At 43.5% G+C, this 25,115-nt stretch overlaps 1 protein-coding gene across 1 annotated transcript in view; it reads left to right on the plus strand.

Moving 5' to 3' along the window:
• The window catches only part of DNAJC8 (DnaJ heat shock protein family (Hsp40) member C8), a 43,425-nt gene that overhangs the window by 14,035 nt on the left and 4,275 nt on the right, over positions 1-25,115 (plus strand). The window contains exons 3-7 of the mRNA XM_040424325.1: positions 2,477-2,533; positions 16,993-17,059; positions 17,704-17,798; positions 19,574-19,645; positions 24,685-24,776. Coding sequence (XP_040280259.1) covers positions 2,477-2,533; positions 16,993-17,059; positions 17,704-17,798; positions 19,574-19,645; positions 24,685-24,776 — 383 coding nt within the window. The remainder of the gene's footprint in view (positions 1-2,476; positions 2,534-16,992; positions 17,060-17,703; positions 17,799-19,573; positions 19,646-24,684; positions 24,777-25,115) is intronic.

A 25,115-nucleotide genomic window follows, 5' to 3' on the forward strand; every position in this document is an offset into this window, starting at 1 on the left:
GCTGTGTCCCATTGATGGCTTGTGGCAATCAGGACTTCTTGTGGCTTGCTTTCAAAGATGGCTTTCATCTAGCCACATTTCCATAAAGGCCAGATTTGTGGCGTACACAACTAATCGTCATCCTGTGAACAAATTCTCCCACCTGAGCTGTGGATCTCTGTAGCTCCTCCATAGTGACTATGGGCCTCTTTGCTGCTTCTCTGATTAGTGCTCACCTTGCCTGGACGGCCATATCTTGGTAGTTTTGCAGTTGTGCCATACTCCTCCATTTTCGAATGATGGATTCAACAGTGCTCAGTGAGAAGTTCAGAGCTTGGGATAGTTTTTAATAACCTAACCCTGCTTTACACTTCTCCACAACTTTATCACTTACCTGCCTGGTGTGTTCCTTGGTTTTCATGATGCTGTCTGATCACTAATGTTCTCTAACAAACCACTGAGACCTTCACAGAACAGCTGTAGTTATCCTGACCATAAATTACTGTGTGTGGACTCTATTTACTAATCAGGTGACTTTTGTAGTCTCCTATCAGAGTACAGGGGGCTGAATACAAATGTAAGCCACACTTTTTTCAGATTTATATTTATAAAAATTTTTGAAAACCATGTATCATTTCCTTTTCACTTCACACATTGCTACTTTATGTTGGTCTGTCACATAAAATCCCAATAAAATACATTTGTTTGTGGGTGTAACGTGAAATGTGGAAAAGTTCAAGGGATATGAATACTTTTTCAAAGCATTGTATAACCACTAGGAAGGGAGAGATTGTGATCCCACTGTATAGAGCACTAGTGAGACCACAACTGAAATACTATGTCCAGTTTTGGAGACCTGACGTACAAAAAGATATAGAAAAAATGGAACTGGTGCAAAAGCAGGATTAAATGATGTAGGTTCTGAACCATAAAACATACTAGGAGAAACTACAAGAATTTAAAGGGGTTTTGCCATCTCAGACAATGGGGGCATATCGCTAGGATATGCCCCCATTGTCTGATAGGTGCGCGTCCCACCTCTGGGACCCGCACCTACAACGAGAACGAAGCGGGGAAATGAACGAAGGGCGCATGCGCAGCCGCCCCCCAATTATTTCTATTGGGCCGCGCTCGGCTATTTCCGTCTGCCCCCATAGAAATGAATGGGAGCAGGGGCCGCTCGGTGCGCTCCCATTCACTTCTATGAGAGCAGCGGGGAGCAGTGCTTGGTGGTGGATGGACCCCCAGGAAATCCGTGGTCCTCCAGCCACAGCTCTCCCCGCTCCGTTCTCTTTGTAGGTGCGGGTCCTACCTCTGGGACTATCAGACAATGGGGGCATATCCTAGCGATATGCCCCCATTGTATGTAATGGGAATACCCCTTTAATCTGTATAGCCTTGAGGAAAGAAAGGAATGGGCGGTGATCAAAACCTTTAAGTATGTTAAAGGGAACCTGTCGCCTCCCAAAACCATCCCAAGCCGCCAGCAGTGTGTTTCCGATGATGCCTTTCTTCCTGAAGACTGACAGCGCTCCTGTGACTGACAGCACTTATGCACCAGAGTTCGGCTGCCTTTGCCGAACAGCCGGCTGTCAGTCACAGCAAAGGGGAAGGGGGCGTGGTTACCGTGACTTGAAGCAAGGAGGCCGCTGCCCCCTTGACTTCAAGCATGTGTGGAGAAGCGCGCCGGCAGGGGATAAAACAACTTTTCAGTACTTTTGCTGCATCTGCCTTCAGGAAGAAAGGCATCATCAGAAACACACTGCTGGCGGCTTGGGATGGTTTTGGGAGGTGACAGGTTCCCTTTAAAGACCTAAATAAGGCTCAAGAGGGAAGTATTTTTTAATTGGAAAAAATATATACTCAACACGAGAACAAGCGGGCTTAATCTAAAATTAGTTGGGGGAGGGGGGGACATCAAAATCAATGTCAGAAAATATTTTTACATCAAAAACGTAGTTGAGACTTGGAACAAACTCCCATGGGGTTGAGAAAATGACCAAAAATGCCTGAGACAAACACATATCTATAAATGAGAAATAATATAAGGTCAGACTAAATGGACCATGTGGTCTTTTTGTGCATCAATATTCTATGTTTCTATGCATTTCAGTATGGGGCGGTCTCAGTTAAGGTACATCCCTGGACATAGCCCTAACTGCCAGAATGAAAGCCTCCATGGTTCACACTGCTGACTGCATGCAGAGACCAGGAAAATCATGTAATAATTTTTATCTTCTATATTTTCTAGTTAATTGAAAAAAGATGTGGTCTTGATCTTGGAAACTACACTTGTCATGTTATTTTTATTAACTTATGAGTTAGGGCAAGACCACATGTAGTACGCAGTCACAAAAGAAAACCTCACCAGTTTGCCATAAAACGGCACGTCAGCAGGGTTTTCCGCTGCCTTCTTGCCACCACGTTTGGCTTTTGCTGTTACTGGATCATTTGCTAATTGCCCCTGAATTAATCACGGGATGTTCATTTTTTGTAGGTGTTACAGATTGATCCAGAAGTGACAGACGACGAAATAAAAAAGAGGTTCCGACAGGTAAGCCATAGTATAGCCTCATTTATGAACTGTTCTGGAGCACATATTCTTGTGACTTTGTTGTGCCATTCCTTTCTTATTCCTGCCAGAAGTCATGAATGAGTTGCTATCAGTTTGCTATGAAGGGCCAGATGGGAGTTACCAGCTGGGGATGTGTCTCTGCTCAATCTGATACAGGCAGCACCGATTGGATAGTGTCAAACCGCAGGAGCACCCAGATGGACCTTCATTGCAAGTTGTTAGCAATTCTCTCATAACTTCTTAAAGGGATAGCAAAGGAATGGCACAACATGGAATCATAAAACTAGATGCTCCAGAATTATTATTACATGAGGAATGCAAGTAGTTACTAAAACTGACATGTCAGTAGAGGTTAGAGGTCCTTTTTAAATGGGACTTGTCACCGCTCCTGACATGCCTGTTTTAATAGCTTCATGCATTCCCCATGTAATACCAATTCTGGAGCATCTATTCTTATGTCTGTATGTTGTACCATTCCTTTATTTCAGCTAGAAGTTATGAATGAAGAAAATAATGGGAGCTTTTTTAAAACATTTTGCGGAACTATATAAAACTAGTAACAGTACTCTGGATGAAATGATGGATGATTATTTGGATTCCATCACTTTTCCTGTTCTTACTGAGGTACAGAGAGAATCCATTGAAGTAGAATTCTCACTTCAGGAGCTTGAGGCCGCAATAAAGGCCTGCTCAGGTAATTCTTCCCCCGGATCAGACGGTTTTCCATATGAGTTCTATCGTAAGTATGGTGAGGTTATCGTACCAATGACAGAAGCTGTAATTGTACTAGTATTGAAAAAGGGGAAAGATCCCTTAGATATGGGGTCTTATAGACCGATATCGCTCTTGAATACAAATTCTAAGCTCTTATCAAGGATGTTGGCCACAAGGCTCTCCAGAGTTATTTCCTCGGTTATAGACCATGATCAGAACGGGTTTATTCCTACTAAAGGTACCCATTATAAGCTACTTAGACTTTTTGCGAATATATAGTCATCGGGGGGGGGGGGGGATCCCGCTCCATCCTGTTTTTGGATACTTCCAAGGTGTTCGACAGAGTGAAGTGGAAATTCCTATGGAAGGTGTTAGAAAGGATGGGATTTGGTACGAGGTTTATAAGCATGGTTAGGCTTTTGTATAACTCTCCTATTGCAAAATTGAACCTTAATGGTAGTCTTACCCCAAGTTTCAGGTTGGCTCGAGGTACTCGTCAGGGTTTAAAAAAAATAATAAAAAAATCTCTGAACTAGTAGATAATCAAGGGTAGGTATTACATACTCGTCAGGGTTGCCCACTTTCTCCGTTACTGTTCGATATCTACATTGAGCCTTTGGCACTCTGTGTTAGGCAAGGGACAGGGATTGAGTTTTTTTTTGGAGTATTGGGACTAGAGGATCGGATTTCGCTATATGCGGATGATGTCCTATTTTTTTATAAATCGTACTAATATAGTATAGGGTCCATTCACACGTCCGTGTGTGTTTTGCGGATCCGCAAAACACGGACATCGGCATTTTGCGGACCGCACATCACTGGCACTTAATAGAAAATGCCTAATCTTGTCCGCAAGAATAGGACATGTTCTATTTTTTTCAGGAACGGAATTGTGGACCCAGAAGTGCGGATCCGCAAATCCGGAGCCGGGCAGCACATCATGCTGCCCCATAGAAATGAATGGGTCCACAAATCCGTTCCGCAAAATGCGGGACAAAATTGCGGACGTGTGAATGGACCCTAAAAGAGGTTGTCCGGTCCCAAAGTCAAATTTTTTTAATGTGTTCATAACACCCCTCACCTTGCATACATATGACCCAATACCTGTTTTTCATGTCCGAGCTTTCCCCCCTCCCCCCCCCCCCCCCCCGAAGACATCAGATTATCCTGGCAGATCTGTTTACTTTCTCCCCTTCTTGTTTTGTTGAATACATAACTTTATTGATACACAATCCTGGCTGCACTGCACAGAGATGAGTAACAGGCTGGACACGCCCCCCCACCCTGCTCTGCCTGCAGCAGCTACTCCATCTATAACTCCTGTCTTACTACACCCAGATATGAATCATCTTCTCACTCAGTATCTAAATCCCATTACTGACTGTCCACAGGCTCTGCCCTCACATGTGTATCTAATCCTATCCTGTGTGATACAGCCTGCTGAGCGGTGTATCTAATCCCATCACTGACCGTCTGCAGGCTCTTCCCTCACCATCTCCAGAGTGTGATAAACAGCTGGAATCAGCAAGCGTATCCAATCACATCTGTATCTAATCCTATCCTGTATGTGTGCCTGATACACATACTGTTGTGTGCGATACTGCCTGCTGAAGTGTGCATCTAATCCCAACTTCTATGATATAGCCTGCTAAAATGTGTATCTAATCCCATTTTGTATGACACAGCCTGCTGAGTGGTGTATCTAAACCTATCTTGTATGATCCTGCCTGCTGAGCTGTTTATCTAAACCCTTATGCACACGATCGTATCCATTTTGCGATTCACATTTTTTGCACTCCCATTGAGTTCTATGGATTTGAGGTCCTCATTTTGAAGACCAGAATTAGGACATGTTCTGTCTTTAGTGGAACTGACATACGGATGTAAAAAACACACCGATGACGTCCATGTGCTTTCCACATCCGTATGTCAGTTCTGCGAAAGATAGAACATGTGCTATTCTGGTCCTCATAATGTAGATCTAAAACCCATAGAACTCAATGGGACTGCAAAAAAATGTGAATCGCACACGGACAGTAACCTTATTTAGTGGATCCATGACTTGCAGACTGCAAAACAGATACGGTTCTGTGCACGAGCCCTATCACTTATACTCAGCCCCCATAACAGTAACGTCCACAGTGCCCCCATGACAGTAACATCCACAGTGCGTCCATAAGGCAACATGCACATGACCGTTGTTTTGGTCCGCATCCAAGCCGAAGATTTTGCGGCTTGGGTATGGACCTATTCACTTCAATGGAGCCGCAAAAGATGCGGACAGCACTCCGTGTGCTGTCCACTTCCGTTGCTCCGTTCCGTGGTCCACAAAAAAAAAAATAACCTGTCCTATTCTTGTCCGTTTTGCGGACAAGAATAGGTAGTTATATTAATGGCTGTCCGTGCCATTCCACAAATTGCGGATCGCAAAACGTACAATGATCGTGTGCATGTAGCCTAAGAGTGACATCCACAGAGCGTCCATAAGAGTGACATCCACAGAGCGTCCATAAGAGTGACATCCACAGAGCGTCCATAAGAGTGACATCCACAGAGCGTCCATAAGAGTGACATCCACAGAGCGTCCATAAGAGTGACATCCACAGAGCGTCCATAAGAGTGACATCCACAGAGCGTCCATAAGAGTGACATCCACAGAGCGTCCATAAGAGTGACATCCACAGAGCGTCCATAAGAGTGACATCCACAGAGCGTCCATAAGAGTGACATCCACAGAGCGTCCATAAGAGTGACATCCACAGAGCGTCCATAAGAGTGACATCCACAGAGCGTCCATAAGAGTGACATCCACAGAGCGTCCATAAGAGTGACATCCACAGAGCGTCCATAAGAGTGACATCCACAGAGCGTCCATAAGAGTGACATCCACAGAGCGTCCATAAGAGTGACATCCACAGAGCGTCCATAAGAGTGACCTCCACAGAGCGTCCATAAGAGTGACCTCCACAGAGCGTCCATAAGAGTGACCTCCACAGAGCGTCCATAAGAGTGACCTCCACAGAGCGTCCATAAGAGTGACCTCCACAGAGCGTCCATAAGAGTGACCTCCACAGAGCGTCCACGGATGGAACGGTCGCGGACCCATTCATTTTCTATGGGGCAGGAATGGATGCGATCAGCACACAGTGTGCTGTCCGCATCCGCATTTTCGGAGCGCGCGCCCCTGAACTTCCAGTCCGCGGCTCCGGGATTTGCAATTGCGGACAAGAATAGGCAGTGCTATGGGGGTGCCGGCCGGGTGTATTGCGGATCCGCAATACACTACGGACGTCCACAGTGCCCCCCATAACAGTGACGTCCACAGTGCCCCCCATAACAGTGACGTCCACAGTGCCCCCCATAACAGTGACGTCCACAGTGCCCCCATGCCATCCAATGCCCCACTATACAATGCAGTGCCCCCTTATTTGCCATGCATTGCCCCATGTGTCATCCAGTGCCCCCATGTGCCATCCTCATTGCCGCAAAGTGCCATCCACCGTGCCCCCAGTGAGATCCACAGCATGGCAATCAGCCACTGTGGCTGATCGCTATGCTGTCACTCCTTAGCGATTAGATTGCGCTGTGCAGGAGTCAGTACAGGCTTCACAAAGAAGCCTGTACACTGCAGAGAGCGGCCGGCAATCCCGCGCATGCACACTAGCATTTAGCATAGTGCGCTTGCGTGGTGAGTGAAGATGGCCGTCCGGCGCTTTCTTCAGCAGGAGGCGGTGACGTCACTTGTGGCGATCCTTATCCTGCTGGAGAAAGGAAGGGAAGATAAGAAGACAGATGTCGGCGGAAGCACAGAAAAGCCATTTGGAGGGACCACTTGACCGGGAGACAGATCTCAAGAACGGCTGCACTCTGGAAGGTAAGTATGTGACCAATAATCTTTCCTCCACAGGTTAGCATGTAATAGCAAAAAAAAGGTTAAGCCCGGAGAACCCCTTTAACTCCTTTGGGGAATTTTCAGGCATGGACATTAATTGGTCCAAGACTACTCTCATGTTGTTGGACAATTTTGAGTATCGGAGCGAGGGGCCCCTGATGATGCTAAAGGTGGTTGATTCATTTGAATATCTTGGCATGTTGATATCCCCTAGAGTTGAAGATTTTATTCAACTCCATTTGACTCCATTGATAACTAAACTGAGATCCAAAATTACGATATGGCTTCAATTACTTTTGACTAGATCTGATAGAATTTCTTTGGTTAAGATGGTGATTCTACCCCAACTTCTCAATATCCTTAGGAATTCCCCAATTTGGATTGAAGACAAGTTCTTTAAACTCATTGAGAGGTTGATTAACAACCTTCTCTGGGAAAGAAAACGAGTTGAATCTTCCCAACTTCAAGGATTACTTTCTGGCTGGGCAGTTATGGTTATTTTGTGAATGGGAGAAAAGTGCTTTGTGTAAGATCTTGGTGGAACGTTCTCCATTTGATAAAATATTTACCCTGCTGGAGTTGGGGCGATTAATTAATGTTGAACATGAATTTAGAGCGACAGGAAAGCTATTCTCTAAATCCCGGACCACTATTAGAAGCTGGATGGGGATAAAGGGATCTCTTTTGTGCACTCCTCTTTGGCATAACTTTTATTTACAGGATGTTCCATAAATTATTTGGGGATAAGTTCTGGCAGAAAAGTAATATTATTTATGTTTCACAGGTGTTAAGGAATGGTGAGGTACTTCCCTTTTCTGATCTAGTGTGCACAGGTAACTTAAGTTGGTTTAGGTATTTTCAGATACATTCAGCACTATCTAGTGTAAAAGAAGCCTCTTTGTTGGAGATAGACACCTCCGCACATTTGAATGTTTTGATGGGGACCTCAGGCCAGAAGGGCAGGCTCTCCCAATTATAGAAACATAGAATGTGTGGGCAGATAAGAACCATTTGGCCCATCTAGTCTGCCCAATATATTGAATACTATGAATAGCCCCTAGCCCTATCTTATATGAAGGATGGCCTTATGCCTACCCCATGCATGCTTAAACTCCTTCACTGTATTTGAAGCTACCACTTCTGCAGGCAGGCTATTCCATGCATCCACTACTCTCTGTTTCTATCATATTCCCTCTGCTTCGTCTTTCTTCCAAGCTATACATGTTAAGGTCCTTTAATCTTTCCTGGTAAGTTTTATCCTGCAATCCATGTACTAGTTTAGGAGCTCTTCTCTGAACTCTCTCCAAAGTATCAATATCCTTCTGGAGATATGGTCTCCAGTACTGAGCACAATACTCCAAATGAGGTCTCACTAGTGCTCTGTAGAGCGGCATGAGCACCTCCCTCTTTCTACTGGTAATGCCTCTCCCTATACACCCAAGCATTCTGCTAGCATTTCCTGCTGCTCTGTGACATTGTCTGCCTACCTTTTAAGTCTTCTGAAATAATGACCCCTAAATCCCTTTCCTCAGATACTGAGGTTAGGACTGTATCACTGATTTTATATTCTGCTCTTGGGTTTTTACGCCCCAGGTGCATTATCTTGCACTTATCAACATTAAATTTTAGTTGCCAGATTTTTGACCATTCCTCTAGTTTTCCTAAATCCTTTTCCATTTGGTGTATCCCTCCAGGAACATCAACCCTGTTACAAATCTTTGTGTCATCAGCAAAAAGACAAACCTTACCATCGAGGCCTTCTGCAATTTCGCTGATAAAGATATTAAACAATATGGATCCCAGAACAGATCCCTGAGGTACCCCACTGGTAACAAGACCATGGTCTGAATATACTCCATTGACTACAACCCTCTGTTGCCTGTCCCTCAGCCACTGCCTAATCCATTCAACAATATGGGAGTCCAAGCCCAAAGACTGCAATTTATTGATAAGCCTTCTATGTGGGACAGTATCAAAAGCCTTACTAAAGTCTAGATAAGCGATGTCTACTGCACCTCCGCCATGTATTATTTTAGTCATCCAATCAAAAAAAATCAATAAGATTAGTTTGACATGATCTCCCTGAAGTAAACCCATGCTGTTTTTCATCTTTCAATCCATGGGATTTTAGATGTTCCACAATCCTCTTCAGGACACAGGGCGTACCTGTACGCCCTGTATATTTCTGATCACCGCCGGGCGGCAGGCGGTGATCGGAAGCCAGTGACTGCTCAAATCATTGAGCAGGCACCTCGGCTAAATGCCATTTTTGGGTCGTTTTTATTATATAAGCCTCGCAAAGTGACTTCAGACCTGAACTGGTCCCAGAAAATGGATTTTTGAAAATTTCTGAAAAATTTCTAAATTTGCTTCTAAGCCTTGTAACCTAATGATCCAAACATGAAGTAGACATATGGGGAATGTAAAGTAATAACTATTTTTGGAGGTATTACTATGTATTATAGAAGTAGAGAAATTAAAACTTGGAAATTTGCAATTTTTTTCCAATTTTTGCTAAATTTGCTATTTTTTTTTATAAATAAAAATGAATTTTTTTGACTTCATTTTACCAGTGTCATGAAGTACAATATGTGACGAAAAAGCAATCTCAGAATGGCCTGGATAAGTCAAAGCGTTTTAAAGTTATCACCATTTAACCACCTCAGCCCCCAGTGCTTAAACACCCTGAAAGACCAGGCCACTTTTTACACTTCTGACCTACACTACTTTCACCGTTTATTGCTCGGTCATGCAACTTACCACCCAAATGAATTTTACCTCCTTTTCTTCTCACTAATAGAGCTTTCATTTGGTGGTATTCCATTGCTGCTGACATTTTTACTTTTTTTGTTATTAATCGAAATTTAACGATTTTTTTGCAAAAAAATGACATTTTTCACTTTCAGTTGTAAAATTTTGCAAAAAAAAACGACATCCATATAGAAATTTTGCTCTAAATTTATAGTTCTACATGTCTTTGATAAAAAAAAAATGTTTGGGTAAAAAAAAAATGGTTTGGGTAAAAGTTATAGCGTTTACAAACTATGGTACAAAAATGTGAATTTCCGCTTTTTGAAGCAGCTCTGACTTTCTGAGCACCTGTCATGTTTCCTGAGGTTCTACAATGCCCAGACAGTACAAACACCCCACAAATGACCCCATTTCTGAAAGTACACACCCTAAGGTATTCGCTGATGGGCATAGTGAGTTCATAGAACTTTTTATTTTTTGTCACAAGTTAGCGGAAAATGATGATTTTTTTTTTTTTTTTTTCTTACAAAGTCTCATATTCCACTAACTTGTGACAAAAAGTTCTATGAACTCACTATGCCCATCAGCGAATACCTTGGGGTCTCTTCTTTCCAAAATGGGGTCACTTGTGGGGTAGTTATACTGCCCTGGCATTCTAGGGGCCCAAATGTGTGGTAAGGAGTTTGAAATCAAATTCTGTAAAAAATGACCTGTGAAATCCGAAAGGTGCTCTTTGGAATATGGGCCCCTTTGCCCACCTAGGCTGCAAAACAGTGTCACACATCTGGTATCTCCGTACTCAGGAGAAGGTGGGGAATGTGTTTTGGGGTGTCATTTTATATATACCCATGCTGGGTGAGAGAAATATCTTGGCAAAAGACAACTTTTCCCATTTTTTTATACAAAGTTGTCATTTGACCAAGATATTTATCTCACCCAGCATGGGTATATGTAAAAAGACACCCCAAAACACATTCCTCAACTTCTCCTGAGTACGGGGATACCAGATGTGTGACACTTTTTTGCAGCCTAGGTGGGCAAAGGGGCCCATATTCCAAAGAGCACCTTTCGGATTTCACTCCTCATTTTTTCCTGAATTTGATTTCAAACTCCTTACCACACATTTGGGCCCCTAGAATGCCAGGGCAGTATAACTACCCCACAAGTGACCCCATTTTGGAAAGAAGACACCCCAAGGTATTCCGTGAGGGGCATGGCGAGTTCCTAGAATTTTTTATTTTTTGTCACAAGTTAGTGGAAAATTATGATTTTTTTTTTTTTTTTTTTTTTTTTTTTTTTCATACAAAGTCTCATATTCCACAAACTTGTGACAAAAAATAAAAACTTCCATGAACTCACTATGCCCATCAGCGAATACCTTGGGGTCTCTTCTTTCCAAAATGGGGTCACTTGTGGGGTAGTTATACTGCCCTGGCATTCTAGGGGCCCAAATGTGTGGTAAGTAGGTAAATGACCTGTGAAATCCGAAAGGTGCTCTTTGGAATGTGGGCCCCTTTGCCCACCTAGGCTGCAAAAAAGTGTCACACATCTGGTATCTCTGTATTCAGGAGAAGTTGAGGAATGTGTTTTGGGGTGTCTTTTTACATATACCCATGCTGGGTGAGATAAATATCTTGGTCAAATGCCAACTTTGTATAAAAAAATGGGAAAAGTTGTCTTTTGCCAAGATATTTCTCTCACCCAGCATGGGTATATATAAAATGACACCCCAAAACACATTCCCCAACTTCTCCCGATTACGGAGATACCAGATGTGTGACACTTTTTTGCAGCCGAGGTGGGCAAAGGGGCCCATATTCAAAAGAGCACCTTTCGGATTTCACATGTCATTTTTTACAGAATTTGATTTCAAACTCCTTACCACACATTTGGGCCCCTAGAATGCCAGGGCAGTATAACTACCCCACAAGTGACCCCATTTTGGAAAGAAGAGACCCCAAGGTATTCGCTGATGGGCATAGTGAGTTCATGGAAGTTTTTATTTTTTGTCACAAGTTAGTGGAATATGAGACTTTGTATGAAAAAAAAAAAAAAAAAAGCATTTTCCACTAACTTGTGACAAAAAATAAAAAATTCTAGGAACTCGCCATGCCCCTCACGGAATACCTTGGGGTGTCTTCTTTCCAAAATGGGGTCACTTGTGGGGTAGTTATACTGCCCTGGCATTTTCCAGGGGCCCTAATGTGTGGTAAGTAGGTAAATGACCTGTGAAATCCTAAAGGTGCTCTTTGGAATATGGGCCCCTTTGCCCACCTAGGCTGCAAAAAAGTGTCACACATGTGGTATCGCCGTATTCAGGAGAAGTTGGGGAATGTGTTTTGGGGTGTCATTTTACATATACCCATGCTGGGTGAGAGAAATATCTTGGCAAAAGACAACTTTTCCCATTTTTTTATACAAAGTTGGCATTTGACCAAGATATTTCTCTCACCCAGCATGGGTATATGTAAAATGACACCCCAAAACACATTCCCCAACTTCTCCTGAGTACGGCGATACCAGATGTGTGACACTTTTTTGCAGCCTAGATGCGCAAAGGTGCCCAAATTCCTTTTAGGAGGGCATTTTTAGACATTTGGATACCAGACTTCTTCTCACGCTTTGGGGCCCCTAGAATGCCAGGGCAGTATAAATACCCCACATGTGACCCCATTTTGGAAAGAAGACACCCCAAGGTATTCAATGAGGGGCATGGCGAGTTCATAGAAATTTTTTTTTTTTGGCACAAGTTAGCGGAAATTGATATTTTTAATTTTTTTCTCACAAAGTCTCCCATTCCGCTAACTTGGGACAAAAATTTCAATCTTTCATGGACTCAATATGCCCCTCACGGAATACCTGGGGGTGTCTTCTTTCCGAAATGGGGTCACATGTGGGGTATTTATACTGCCCTGGCATTCTAGGGGCCCTAAAGCGTGAGAAGAAGTCTGGAATATAAATGTCTAAAAAATTTTACGCATTTGGATTCCGTGAGGGGTATGGTGAGTTCATGTGAGATTTTATTTTTTGACACAAGTTAGTGGAATATGAGACTTTGTAAGAAAAAAAAATAAAAATTCCGCTAACTTGGGCCAAAAAAATATCTGAATGGAGCCTTACAGAGGGGTGATCAATGACAGGGGGGTGATCAATGACAGGTGGGTGATCAGGGAGTCTATATGGGGTGATAACCACAGTCATTGATCACGCCCGTGTAAGGCTTCATTCAGACGTCCGGATGCGTTTTGCGGATCCGATCCATCTATCAGTGCATCCGTAAAAATCATGCGGACATCTGAATGGAGCTTTACAGGGGGGTAATCAATGACAGGGGGGTAATCAGGGAGTCTATATGGGGTGATCACCACAGTCATTGATCACGCCCCTGTAAGGCTTCATTCAGACGTCCGGATGCGTTTTGCGGATCCGATCCATCTATCAGTGCATCCGTAAAAATCATGCGGACATCTGAATGGAGCTTTACAGGGGGTAATCAATGACAGGGGGGTAATCAATGACAGGGGGGTGATCAGGGAGTCTATATGGGGTGATCACCACAGTCATTGATCATGCCCCTGTAAGGCTTCATTCAGACGTCCGGATGCGTTTTGCGGATCCGATCCATCTATCAGTGCATCCGTAAAAATCATGCGGACATCTGAATGGAGCTTTACAGGGGGGTAATCAATGACAGGGGGGTGATCACCACAGTCATTGATCATGCCCCTGTAAGGCTTCATTCAGACGACCGGATGCGTTTTGCGGATCCGATCCATGTATCAGTGCATCCGTAAAAATCATGCGGACATCTGAATGGAGCTTTACAGGGGGGTGATCAGGGAGTCTATATGGGGTGATCACCACAGTCATTGATCATGCCCCTGTAAGGCTTCATTCAGACGTCCGGATGCGTTTTGCGGATCCGATCCATCTATCAGTGCATCCGTAAAAATCATGCGGACATCTGAATGGAGCTTTACAGGGGGGTAATCAATGACAGGGGGGTAATCAATGACAGGGGGGTGATCAGGGAGTCTATATGGGGTGATCACCACAGTCATTGATCACGCCCCTGTAAGGCTTCATTCAGACGTCCGGATGCGTTTTGCGGATCCGATCCATCTATCAGTGGATCCGTAAAAATCATGCGGACGTCTGAATGGAGCTTTACAGGGGGTTGATCAATGAAAGGGGGGTAATCAATGACAGGGGGGTGATCAGGGAGTCTATATGGGGTGATTAGGGGTGATCAGGGGCTAATAAGGGGTTAATAAGTGACGGGGGTGGGGGGTGTAGTGTAGTGTAGTGGTGCTTGGTGCTACTTTACTGAGCTACCTGTGTCCTCTGGTGGTCGATCCAAACAAAGGGGACCACCAGAGGACCAGGTAGCAGGTATATTAGACGCTGTTATCAAAACAGCGTCTAATATACCTGTTAGGGGTTAAAAAAAACACATCTCCAGCCTGCCAGCGAACGATCGCCGCTGGCAGGCTGGAGATCCACTCGCTTACCTTCCGTTCCTGTGAGCGCGCGCGCCTGTGTGCGCGCGTTCACAGGAAGTCTCGCGTCTCGCGAGATGACTCGTATATGCGTGACTGTGCGCAGCGCTGCCACCTCCGGAACGCGATCCTGCGTTAGGCGGTCCGGAGGTGGTTAAGTGACACTGGTCAGATTTGCAAAAAATGGCCTGGTCCTTAAGGTGAAATAAGGCTGTCCTTAAGGAGTTAAGTATGGTTTCCATTAATTTCCCCACTATTGATGTCAGGCTTACTAGTTAGGTCACTATTTAACAGGGTCACTTCCCCAGGTCAGGAAGCTTGGGGAATTGACTGTCCAAAGGTTCCATAGTATGCCTACTTAAGATTAGTATCACATAATGCGAATCACATTCTGGTACAGTTTAATATTTTACACAGAGTGCATATCACGCCGAGCTGGCTTGGTAAATGTGTATTAAGAGAATCTTCGAAGTGCCCATGGTGTGATAAACAGCTGGCTGATTTCTTACACATGCTTTGGTTATGTCCGGATCTTAAAGCTTACTGGGATTTAATTCAGAATTTTATCACCCAAAAATTGAGGGTAGTAAATCCGTTTGCACCTAAATGTTGCATATTGAGTGACTCAACCAGGGTAAACTGCCATAAGGATAAAAAGATTATTTTGATTAGAATTATGTTCTTAGCCAGACTGATGATCGTTCGAGTTTGGATCTCACAAAGTATTCCAAACCTCAATGATTGGTTGGTTTTGGTTAATAGGGTCAGGAGATAGGAGAGTGTTTCTTGAATAAAAATAATTTATTAGGAATGGATTGCTATTAGCCTTCAGTAAGGGTACAGAGGGGTGTAACCAGTTAGGGGTGTGTACAGGCACAGACTCACTCTATCCAATCAGTGCAGCCCCCCCCCCCCCCCCCCCCAACTGGTTACCTCCCCTCTGTAGCCTTACTGAAGGCTAATAGCAACTCATTCATCACTTCTAGTAGAAATAATACAGGAATGACACAAGATAGAGACATAAGAATAGAGGCTCCAGAATTTGTATTACATGGGGAATGCATGAAGCTATTAAAACAGGCAGCGGTGAAAGGTCCTCTTTATGTTTACAGCATGTTTATTTAGCTGAGTTTAAAATAGTTTTCTGAGATCATTTCAAAGAGCTCACTCATTTTAAACATGGCACTGTGATAGTATGCCACCTGTGCCACAAGTCACTCTGTGAAATCTGATTTGCTGTGTTATTATAGTAAAGTTGTAGCGCCTAGTTGTAACAACACCACAGCCATGTTGCAGGGCCCCACACAAAGTGGGACTGAGCTGTGGAGCATGTGGAGTGTAAAAATGGTCTATCCTAAGTTGCATCACTCTCTGCACCAGACCACAATGGTCACCAATTCTTATATTTTTATTTATTATTAATAACAATAATAATAATAATATTATTATTTCTGTTCATATTTTATAATGCCTCCTGCCTTTTAGGTTGTTTGTGGGATCAGTAACTGGGGGCAAATCACTCTTGAACAGAAACTTTATTGTATGTGTAAGAGCAGATAGAAGCGATGCTATTAGCCTAGCCTTTAGTGATGGGTCAAAATTTCATGTGACTTATTTATTATTTTTATTGGTCTTTTGACAACGGCCCAAATTGTGGAAGGCAGTTTCCTGTATTTTTGCAGATCTTACTTTTGAGCACAATATTATACTTTTTTTTTTTTTTTTGTTTTAAAGGGATTCTGTCACCAGGTTTCACCCCTGTCAGCTAAACATATGCTGATGTTCAGGGCCTCATCACGATTCCTAATGTGGGCTTCTAAATGTGATCTGTAGCCTTTATTTTGCTAAAAAACAGGTTTTACTAACCTGTCACTCAAAGAAATAAGGTGATGCAAGGTGCCGGCAGCACCCACCGCCATTCGTGCCCAGCGCCGCCTTTCCAGACTTCTGCACCTCCTCCTAATCCTCTGTGCCGCCTCTCGCTCTCCCCCCCCCCCCCCCCTCCTCCTGCTGTAAGATATCGCGCGTGCGCACAGGGCTCTGAGAGGCTGGCGCCAGAGTGCAGGTCATACCTGGGTTCAGCGAAGTGCCGGCGCATACGCACTTCGCTTTAAGAAGCCAAATCGAGAAGTCCGCACGGGCGCATCAGGCAGAGCCAAGATCTTACAGCAGGAGGAGGGAAAGCGAGAGGCGGCACAGAGGATTAGGAGGCGGTGCAGAAGTCTGGAAAGGCGGTGCTGGGCACGAATGGCGGTGGGTGCGGCCGGCACCTTGCATCCCTTGACACATCCCCTTGGGCACCTTATTTCTTTGAGTGACGGGTTAGTAAAACCTGTTTTTAGCAAAATAAGGCTACGGATCACATTTAGAAGCCCACATTAGGAATCCTGATGAGGCCCTGAACATCAGCGTATGTTTAGCTGACAGGGGTGAAACCTGGTGACAGAATCCCTTTAAGATAAAGAGCATTGGCAGCTGGAGAATAAATAAGTGCATTCTGCTTTTCTAGGGGTTGATAAATATGTTAACTGGTGGATATAAACTTTACTCTTTGTTGTTGCTTTTTCCCCTCTCCCACATAGTTATCAATTCTCGTCCATCCAGACAAAAATCAAGATGATACTGAAAGATCGCAGAAAGCCTTTGAAGGTAATGCTCTGTTCATTCTTTTCTTCTGGGTATCAAGTAGATTTTTTTTATTGTCGTGTGAATAGAGAGACAGGTGAAGAGTTCTGATATGTAGGAGGACTTCTAAAAACACTGTCTAGAATTAAGACGATGTAAACTGCACCAGATTTATCACAGCGACTGATGCTGGCTGGTATATTTGGCGTGCCTACATGCTGTCTAGTCTACACCATTTATTTGTTGGTTTAATTTACTTAAAAATATGCGTCAAAGTTTCTTGACACCTCTTTCTTGTGCACACAGTGCTACATTTAAACCACATTCCCTTTTCCATAAAGTTACACCATCTTGTTGCCAGAGTCACTAAATGTGTCTAAAACGCTTAACAAATCTGGTACAAATTGCTCCAGAATTTTGGCGCATTCTAATTAGTAAATCTCCTCCGTTGATTGACTGTGAGGCCTCGTTCACACGTCCGTGTCTGTGATGACATCTGTGACAAGATGGTCAATGTTTCATCCATGAAAAATCCATCTTTGGTCCGTTTGTCATCCATATTCCACGGACACTGCTAGGCTGAAAATGAATTTCCAGGACATATTCTGCAGGTAGAGTTATACATGTATGTATATTGATACCACTCTTTCCCCTTTGCTTCACTACAGCTGTGGACAAGGCATATAAGCAGTTGTTAGAGGCAGAGCATAAGAAGCGGGCACTAGATATCATCCAGGCTGGACAAGAGTACATTGAGCACATAGTAAGTGCAATTTACTTTTATTTACATGCAGGTTATGTGAGGTGGATAAAATACTATAGACCCAAGTAGATTGTTGGACCGTTTCAGATGCAAGTTTGATTTTCTTTTTTTTTTTTTTTAGCAGGCGGGGAATAAAAACTCCCATAGACCTCAACCGAAACGACTTAAAATGTTAGATATCCACCCTTGTGCTATAATAGTTTGTCCAAATTATTTTTATTGATGACCTATCCTTAGGATAGGTCATCAATATCAGATCGGTGGGTGCCATTGCAGCTTTCACTTTATTGTTTACCTGCTAGTTGTCGACATAGCAGAGGTGAGGAGGTGAAATTACAAGAAACCGTCCCATTTATTTCAGTGTGTTTGCAATCCTATTCAAATGTATGCAATTGTAGATGATAAAGGTCCAAATATAGAAAGTTGTAGAAGAACTTTTTTTGCCAGCAGAACAGTCACTATTCCATATGCTGTATTATCAATATCATGGGTGAAGTGGGTCTCCCACTCTAGAACACTCCACTGTGTGCCAGTGCAGAAAGGTTATACATAGAGGGATTCTGCATTCGTGATTACTAACCCATATGACATTGCTGCTGTTTAATACTAGCTCAACTTTAGTCTCATCAATCAAATTAAAAATTTTGCTCGACATAAGTGTTTATACCCTTTGCTATCACTAGTGTTGAGCGAAGCGAGCTTCAGATCATAGACCCAAAGTCGTTTCGGTCCAAACTCTGTTTGAATGTTGTCTGAAGATCCGTCTCCGTACAGCATTCAAATGTATGGGCTGCGGCAAGGTGAAATTCGTTATCTCTGAAGTCTCGTGAGACTTCGGTGAATAACTTTGGAAATCATTTTTAAACTTAAAAAACATTTTAAAACTGGAATCTAAAGTTAGCTTCGGTAGCGAGGTACCAGTCGCTACCGAATTAGACTTTGGATTCAAGTTTTTAAATGGGCTGAGTGGCCAGAACGAAGCCTCTTCTCATTAAAAAGACACATGAAAGTTTACCAAAAAGCACCTTAAAGGACTTTAAGACTGATAAAATCAAGATTGAAACTTTTAGCCTCAAATTAAAGTGTTGTGTCTGGATGAGACAAGCCACTATGGGGGTGTTTTTAGTGGCTAGGACAAGAAGAGTGGTCAGGGTTGAGAGAAAGCTGAATGGAGCAAAGTTCAAAGATATTCTGCTCTGGACCTCAGACTGGGCTGAAGGTTGATCTCCTAACAAGATAGTGACCCTAAGCGCACAGTCAAGAAAACCCAGGAGTGGCTTAGGGACAACTTTGAATGTCGTTTAGCAGCCCAGCCAGAGCCCTGACTTGAACCCAATCGTATGTCTCCAGCAAGACTTGAAAATGACTGTCCATCGACTGTCCCCATCCACCCTGACAGAGCTTGAGAGAATCTGCAGAGAAGAAAACCCCCAAATCCAGGTGTGCAAACCAAGAAGACTGGAGGCTGTAATCGCTAACAAAGGTGCTTCAACTAAGTACTGAGTAACGGGTCTGAATACTTATGTCAATGAAATATTTTAGATTTTAACTTTTTTTTTATACCAAAGATTTCTAACACTCTGCTTTCACTTTGTCATTATGGAGTACTGAGTGTAGAATGATGGACGAAAACATTTTTGTAATTTTTTACACAGGGCTGCAACATAACAAAATGTGTAAAAATTAAAAGGGTCTGAAGACTTTACGAATGCACTCTAGATGAGACAATACTTCTTGGCATGATTTGCCAATTTTTATTTTTTATTTTTTTTTAGGTAAAAGAAAAAAAGAAGCAATTGAAAAAAGAAGGAAAATCATTAGATATTGAAGAAGATGACCCTGAAGTTGTAAGTAGCACCATGAGAATGCATTTGAATTCACAAAAACACTCATTGCGAACACAAACCTGCAAGGATATGGCATGGTTTGACTGCTGTCAGGATGCTCTTTCTCTACTGTAATCATGACTACAGTGAGTTTGTCATACAAAGTGGCCCTAGCAAAAAAAAAAAAAAAACTCTTACCTGATTACTTTTGTCTGTAACTAGTCATACCTTGGCACTAGGCCTGTGGACGGCGGTCAGAGTTCACAATTTCTTTCTGCAGAGTAGGAGGAGAATCATGGCACTGTGCACGAGATGAGGCTGTGAGGATCTATGATGAACAGGAAGTGTAGTGTATTTATTTTAGCTGTCTACATTGCAATAATTTTCAACTTTTTTATTTTTATTTTAATTTTTTTTGGTAATGGTTACCAGTTAGTACTCATGCTCACAAATGTGTACCAGCTGTGCCCGTATTGTGGCCTGCAAACAGTGGGTCTGCAATATACGGGCACCGGCCGCGTGCGCACTGTTTCACAGATACAGATTCACTTGAATGGGTCCGAAATCCGGAAGATACAGAGTGGCAGGCCCCAGAAGCACTACGGAGCCCTTACGTGGCATTTTGGTTCGTGCCTCCACACCACAGAAAAATAGAACATGCTAGATTTTTTGCAGTGCGGGTTCAAGTTGAATGGGTCTGCATCCGTCAGCACAGGCCACACAGACAGTGGCCATGCATTGGAGATTGCAATTTGCAGTCCTCAATGCACGGACGGCACATGTTTGTGTGTATGAGCCCTTAAAGGACGTATGTCACCAGGAAATTCACTATTAAAATAGGTACAATGCCTTGTAGGGCGAGCTCAACTGAATCTAATGATAGCTTTAACTTAGTCATCCATTGCTTCATTCAGGAGAAAAAGTACTTTTATTCATTGTGCGTGTGGTGACCCTTTAGTCTCCAGTAGGGCTGCACGATATATCGCAAAAATAATCGAATCGCGATAATCGGCAAATGCGATTCGGCCGACCCGAAAATGCCGCGATTATATATGAAGGGGCCCCTATTGATAAAATGTCCTCTGTCCTATTGATAAAATGGCCAGCCTCTGTACTTTCACGATTAATGCACTGCAGCGAGCGACCGAGGCGGCCGGCCCGTGACTGACGTCACTTAGTCACGCTCCTGCTTCCTGAATTAAGTGGGAGGAGCGTGACAGTGACGTCAGTCACGCGCCGGCCGGCTCGCTCGCTGCCGCTCTCTGCAGTGCATTCATAGTGAAAGTACAGAGGCTGGCCATTTTATGAATAGGAGAGTTATGTGCGCAGTTTAGGACACATAGGGCCATGAGGGGGACCAGCATAAGATGCTATATGTGTGTCTTATTTTGGCCCCCCTCGTGGCCCCATGTGTCATAGCACAGGTCCCCCATAACAGTGTCCTCCGCAGGTCCCCCACATAACAGTGTCCTCCGCAGGTCCCCCACATAACAGCGTCCTCCGCAGATCCCCCACATAACAGCGTCCTCCGCAGATCCCCCACATAACAGCGTCCTCCGCAGGTCCCCCACATAACAGCGTCCTCCGCAGATCCCCCACATAACAGCGTCCTCCGCAGATCCCCCACATAACAGCGTCCTCCGCAGATCCCCCACATAACAGCGTCCTCCGCAGGTCCCCCACATAACAGCGTCCTCCGCAGGTCCCCCACATAACAGCGTCCTCCGCAGGTCCCCCACATAACAGCGTCCTCCGCAGGTCCCCCACATAACAGCGTCCTCCGCAGATCCCCCACATAACAGCGTCCTCCGCAGATCCCCCACTTAACAGCGTCCTCCGCAGATCCCCCACTTAACAGCGTCCTCCGCAGATCCCCCACATAACAGCGTCATCCGCAGATCCCCCACATAACAGCGTCATCCCCAGCCGCGTCAGCGGCTCATATGGGAAAATCCAAGTAAATAGACCTCTAGCACAATTCCCTTAAAATATCGCATCGCATACCGTTATCGCAATTTTTAGGGCCCTAATCGCAATCGCACAAAATTCCCATATCGTGCAGCCCTAGTCTCCAGCTTTTCCACTGGAGTAACAGCTGGTTTTACCCCTTCTGTCTACCCATGTAGATCTAAAAATGGTAGCATGGTCTCATTTGTGTTCCCCAGTGAATAGAAAATGTACTTTTTTTTTTTACTGTATTTTATTGTAAGTACAAAAATCTATTTTTTAAGCAATTAAGTGCACCAAGGGTTGGCCCAAGTCGCTTCTCCTGGTTCCTCTCTCAGCCCCTCCCTCTCCAGGAGTTTTTCCAATGTCTAGTAATAACCAGTTTGGTTGCTATAAGTATGTGAGCAACCACTGTTCTATATTGGTATGCAAAATTTTCTACTCCAATAAAAAAGTGCTAACTCTGGTGTTAATGTTAGGGTAGTGGATTTGAGATCCGCTATGAGGGTCTGAACATTACTCCATAACTGGGAGATCCTAGGGCATGACCAGAGTATGTGGAGAATAGTTCCTCTGTTCCCACAATTCCTCCAACATTGAGGAGATGCGGAAGGAAACATCCTATTCAATCTAGTAGGCGTATAGTACCACCTTAAGCTAGTTTTAAATATAGCTTCCTGGTGTGCCACACAGCGAAAGGCAGTGTTAGCAGTACGGAAGGCAGACTGCCACTGGTCTCTTGTAAAAGATTGGTGGAGGTCAGTTTCCCATTTTATCAGGGGGACCGTTTGGTCCACTCCTTGCCCTGAATCAGGAGATTGTAAAAGAGGGAAATACCCCCCCCCCTTTTTAGAGAATTTGCCACGCAAGTATCTTTTGACTGTTGAAGGAATTAGCAATGAATCGTCCCCTCTTTTACCCAGGAAGAATCTAATCTGCAGGAATTTATTAATCAGCGTGGGGAATCTGGTATTTACTATGTATGTGGGAAAAGAAAATAAATTCTCCGGGTCCAACATATCTTTTACTGACCTAATACCCATATCAGTCCACCTCCGGAGTTCTAGGTCCTGGATGTGGTCTGCGAGACATGCAGTGGAAACTATGGGGGAAGGGATGATTCCTCTATCACTAGATCCTTCCAAGTAGGTTCTCCAAGCTAAGATAGACTCTATCACTGTAACTAGAGGGGGCAAGCTTCCTTCAAAGTCATGTCACCTAGCCTTGTCAATCAAGCGTTGGTGTACAGAGTGGCTTGGGCCACCCCTCGGTTCACCTAACTGCTCGTTTGTATAAGGATTAAGACTGCTTTCACATGCAGTTTTTTTAAGTGTTTTTTTGTGGTAAAAACACCAGCTCCAGATGTTAGCTGAAGGTCTATGGGAAATATGAAGCCATTTCTTTGCTTATGGTGCTTTTGGTAATTGGGTGGAAATTTTTGGGGTCTTTGTCTTTTCAAAAAATTTTGCATGCTGTAGCACTCCACTACATGGGAACAAGCCAGAAAAATGCAGTTCACACAGCCATTTAGAAAATAAAAACACCTCAAGCCGCAAGGGAAAAAATCATGAGCTTATACTGGCATTTTTTTTATTACTGGTAGAAGAAAAACCCACAGCCAAATTCATCTGTGTAAGGACCCTAAGGCAAAGTTCAAACATGACTGAAAATCCGCTGCGGTTTTTGTTCCGTTTTCGCTGCAAAAACCACAACAAAATCACGTCTTAAATGCATTACAGGCATTTTTTGCCAAGGAAAAGCCAGCAGACTTCACCTCCATTGAAAAGGGTGAGATCCACATTAGCTGTATAAATTGACATGCCGCAGATCTCAGATCCTCAATGCTGCACCTTTTCTGCTGCGTTTTTACGAAGCATGTGGATGATAATTCAGAAATTCTCATCTACGTTACCTGTACTGTAAAACACAGCGGATTTGCCACAAGCAAATCCACAGCTGAATCACATCTGACCCTGGTCTAAGTATTTTTTTTCTCAGCAGATCAAGTGAAAACTATCAGCTGAACTAGCCCTACAAAGCATTGGAACTGGTGTAAACGAAAACTGCCCATAACAACCAATCCGAATCCACCTTTCATTTCCCAAAGGAGCTCTAAAAAATGAAAGGTGGAATCTGATTGGTTACTGTGAGCAACTTTCCTTTATACCAGTTTTGATAGATCTTCCCCTATTGTGTCTGGTATGAGGTTTTGAGTTCAGACAGATTTGTGGTGTGAATTCTCCTCTGCAATATTCCAGCAAATTACAATAGAGTGCATGTGAATGTGGTCTTCAAAAAAAAATGTGCGCAGAACATCTAACATGCTGTGGATTTCCTAATCTGTAGCATGTGGGTTCTGTTGCAGATTGATCAGGCTACATTCACATGGCAAAATCTGTGACAGATCAGTATTAGGCCTCATGCACACAGCAGTTGTTATTTTCGGACTCCGTTCCCTTTTTTTTGCGGATAGGATGGGGACCCATTCATTTTAATTTTAATGGGTCAGCCAAAAAATGCTGATAGTTCATCCGTTTGTGTTCCGCGTCCGTTGTCCGTGTTTCCCTTCAGCAAAAAAAATAGTGCATGTCCTACTTTTTTCACATTTGCGGACAAGGATAGGCATTTATTACAAGGGATCTGTGAAAAAAAACGGATGCCACATCCGTTTTTTGTTTTTTTTGCGGACGCAAAAAAACAACTGTCGTGGGCATGAGGTCTTAGAATCTGAAGCTGAAAGCAGGTCTTTTTTTTTTTTTTTTTTTTTCTTGTGGTTTAGTAATTTGGTGGCGTTTATACAGGTTTTTTCAGCTGCTGAAATAAAACACAATCAAGCACAATATGTGCACATGCTTAAGTTAAAAAAAAAAATTATGAAAGTCAATGGGAAGCTGTTGATGGCATTTTGAATGTAGATTATGCAGCGGGAAGATAGTTTCCGCTGCCGAATCAGTGGCACATAACCTCAGAGATTTAGTAACGTGAATTTTGCTGAGCATCGCCACAGTTTTTATTTGCTATGGCTGGGCTCACTGTAAAATAATCACCGCAGCTATGTATGCAGCTAGGTAAGCATAGAATTTTAGGTGAATAAAGGCTTCTTTTTCTTTTAGTTCAAACAGGCAGTGTACAAACAAACCATGAAGCTTTTTGCAGAGCTGGAAATTAAAAGGAAAGAGAGAGAAACCAAAGAAATGCATGAAAGGTTTGTATGCTGGAGTTTATTGGTGGTGGACTTGCTGATTCTGACTGATGAAGGCTACTTTTACATCTGCGTTGTTAAATATACACTGGCAGCTGGCAAGCTAGCCTCTATGAGGATGTCTTCTGAATGGACTGGACATGCCTGACAGTTCTCGGCTAAGGGTGGATCCAGCATGAGAAGACGGCTAAAGCTACTTTTACATTAGCGTTTTTTGCGGATCTGTCATGGATCTGCAAAAACGCTGCCGTTACCATAATACAACTGCATGCATCCGTCATGAATGGATCCAGTTGTATTATGTCTTATATAGCCATGACAGATCCGTCATGAACTCCATTG

The sequence above is a fragment of the Bufo bufo genome, chromosome 3 (assembly GCF_905171765.1).
Source record: "Bufo bufo chromosome 3, aBufBuf1.1, whole genome shotgun sequence".
NCBI lineage: Eukaryota > Metazoa > Chordata > Amphibia > Anura > Bufonidae > Bufo > Bufo bufo.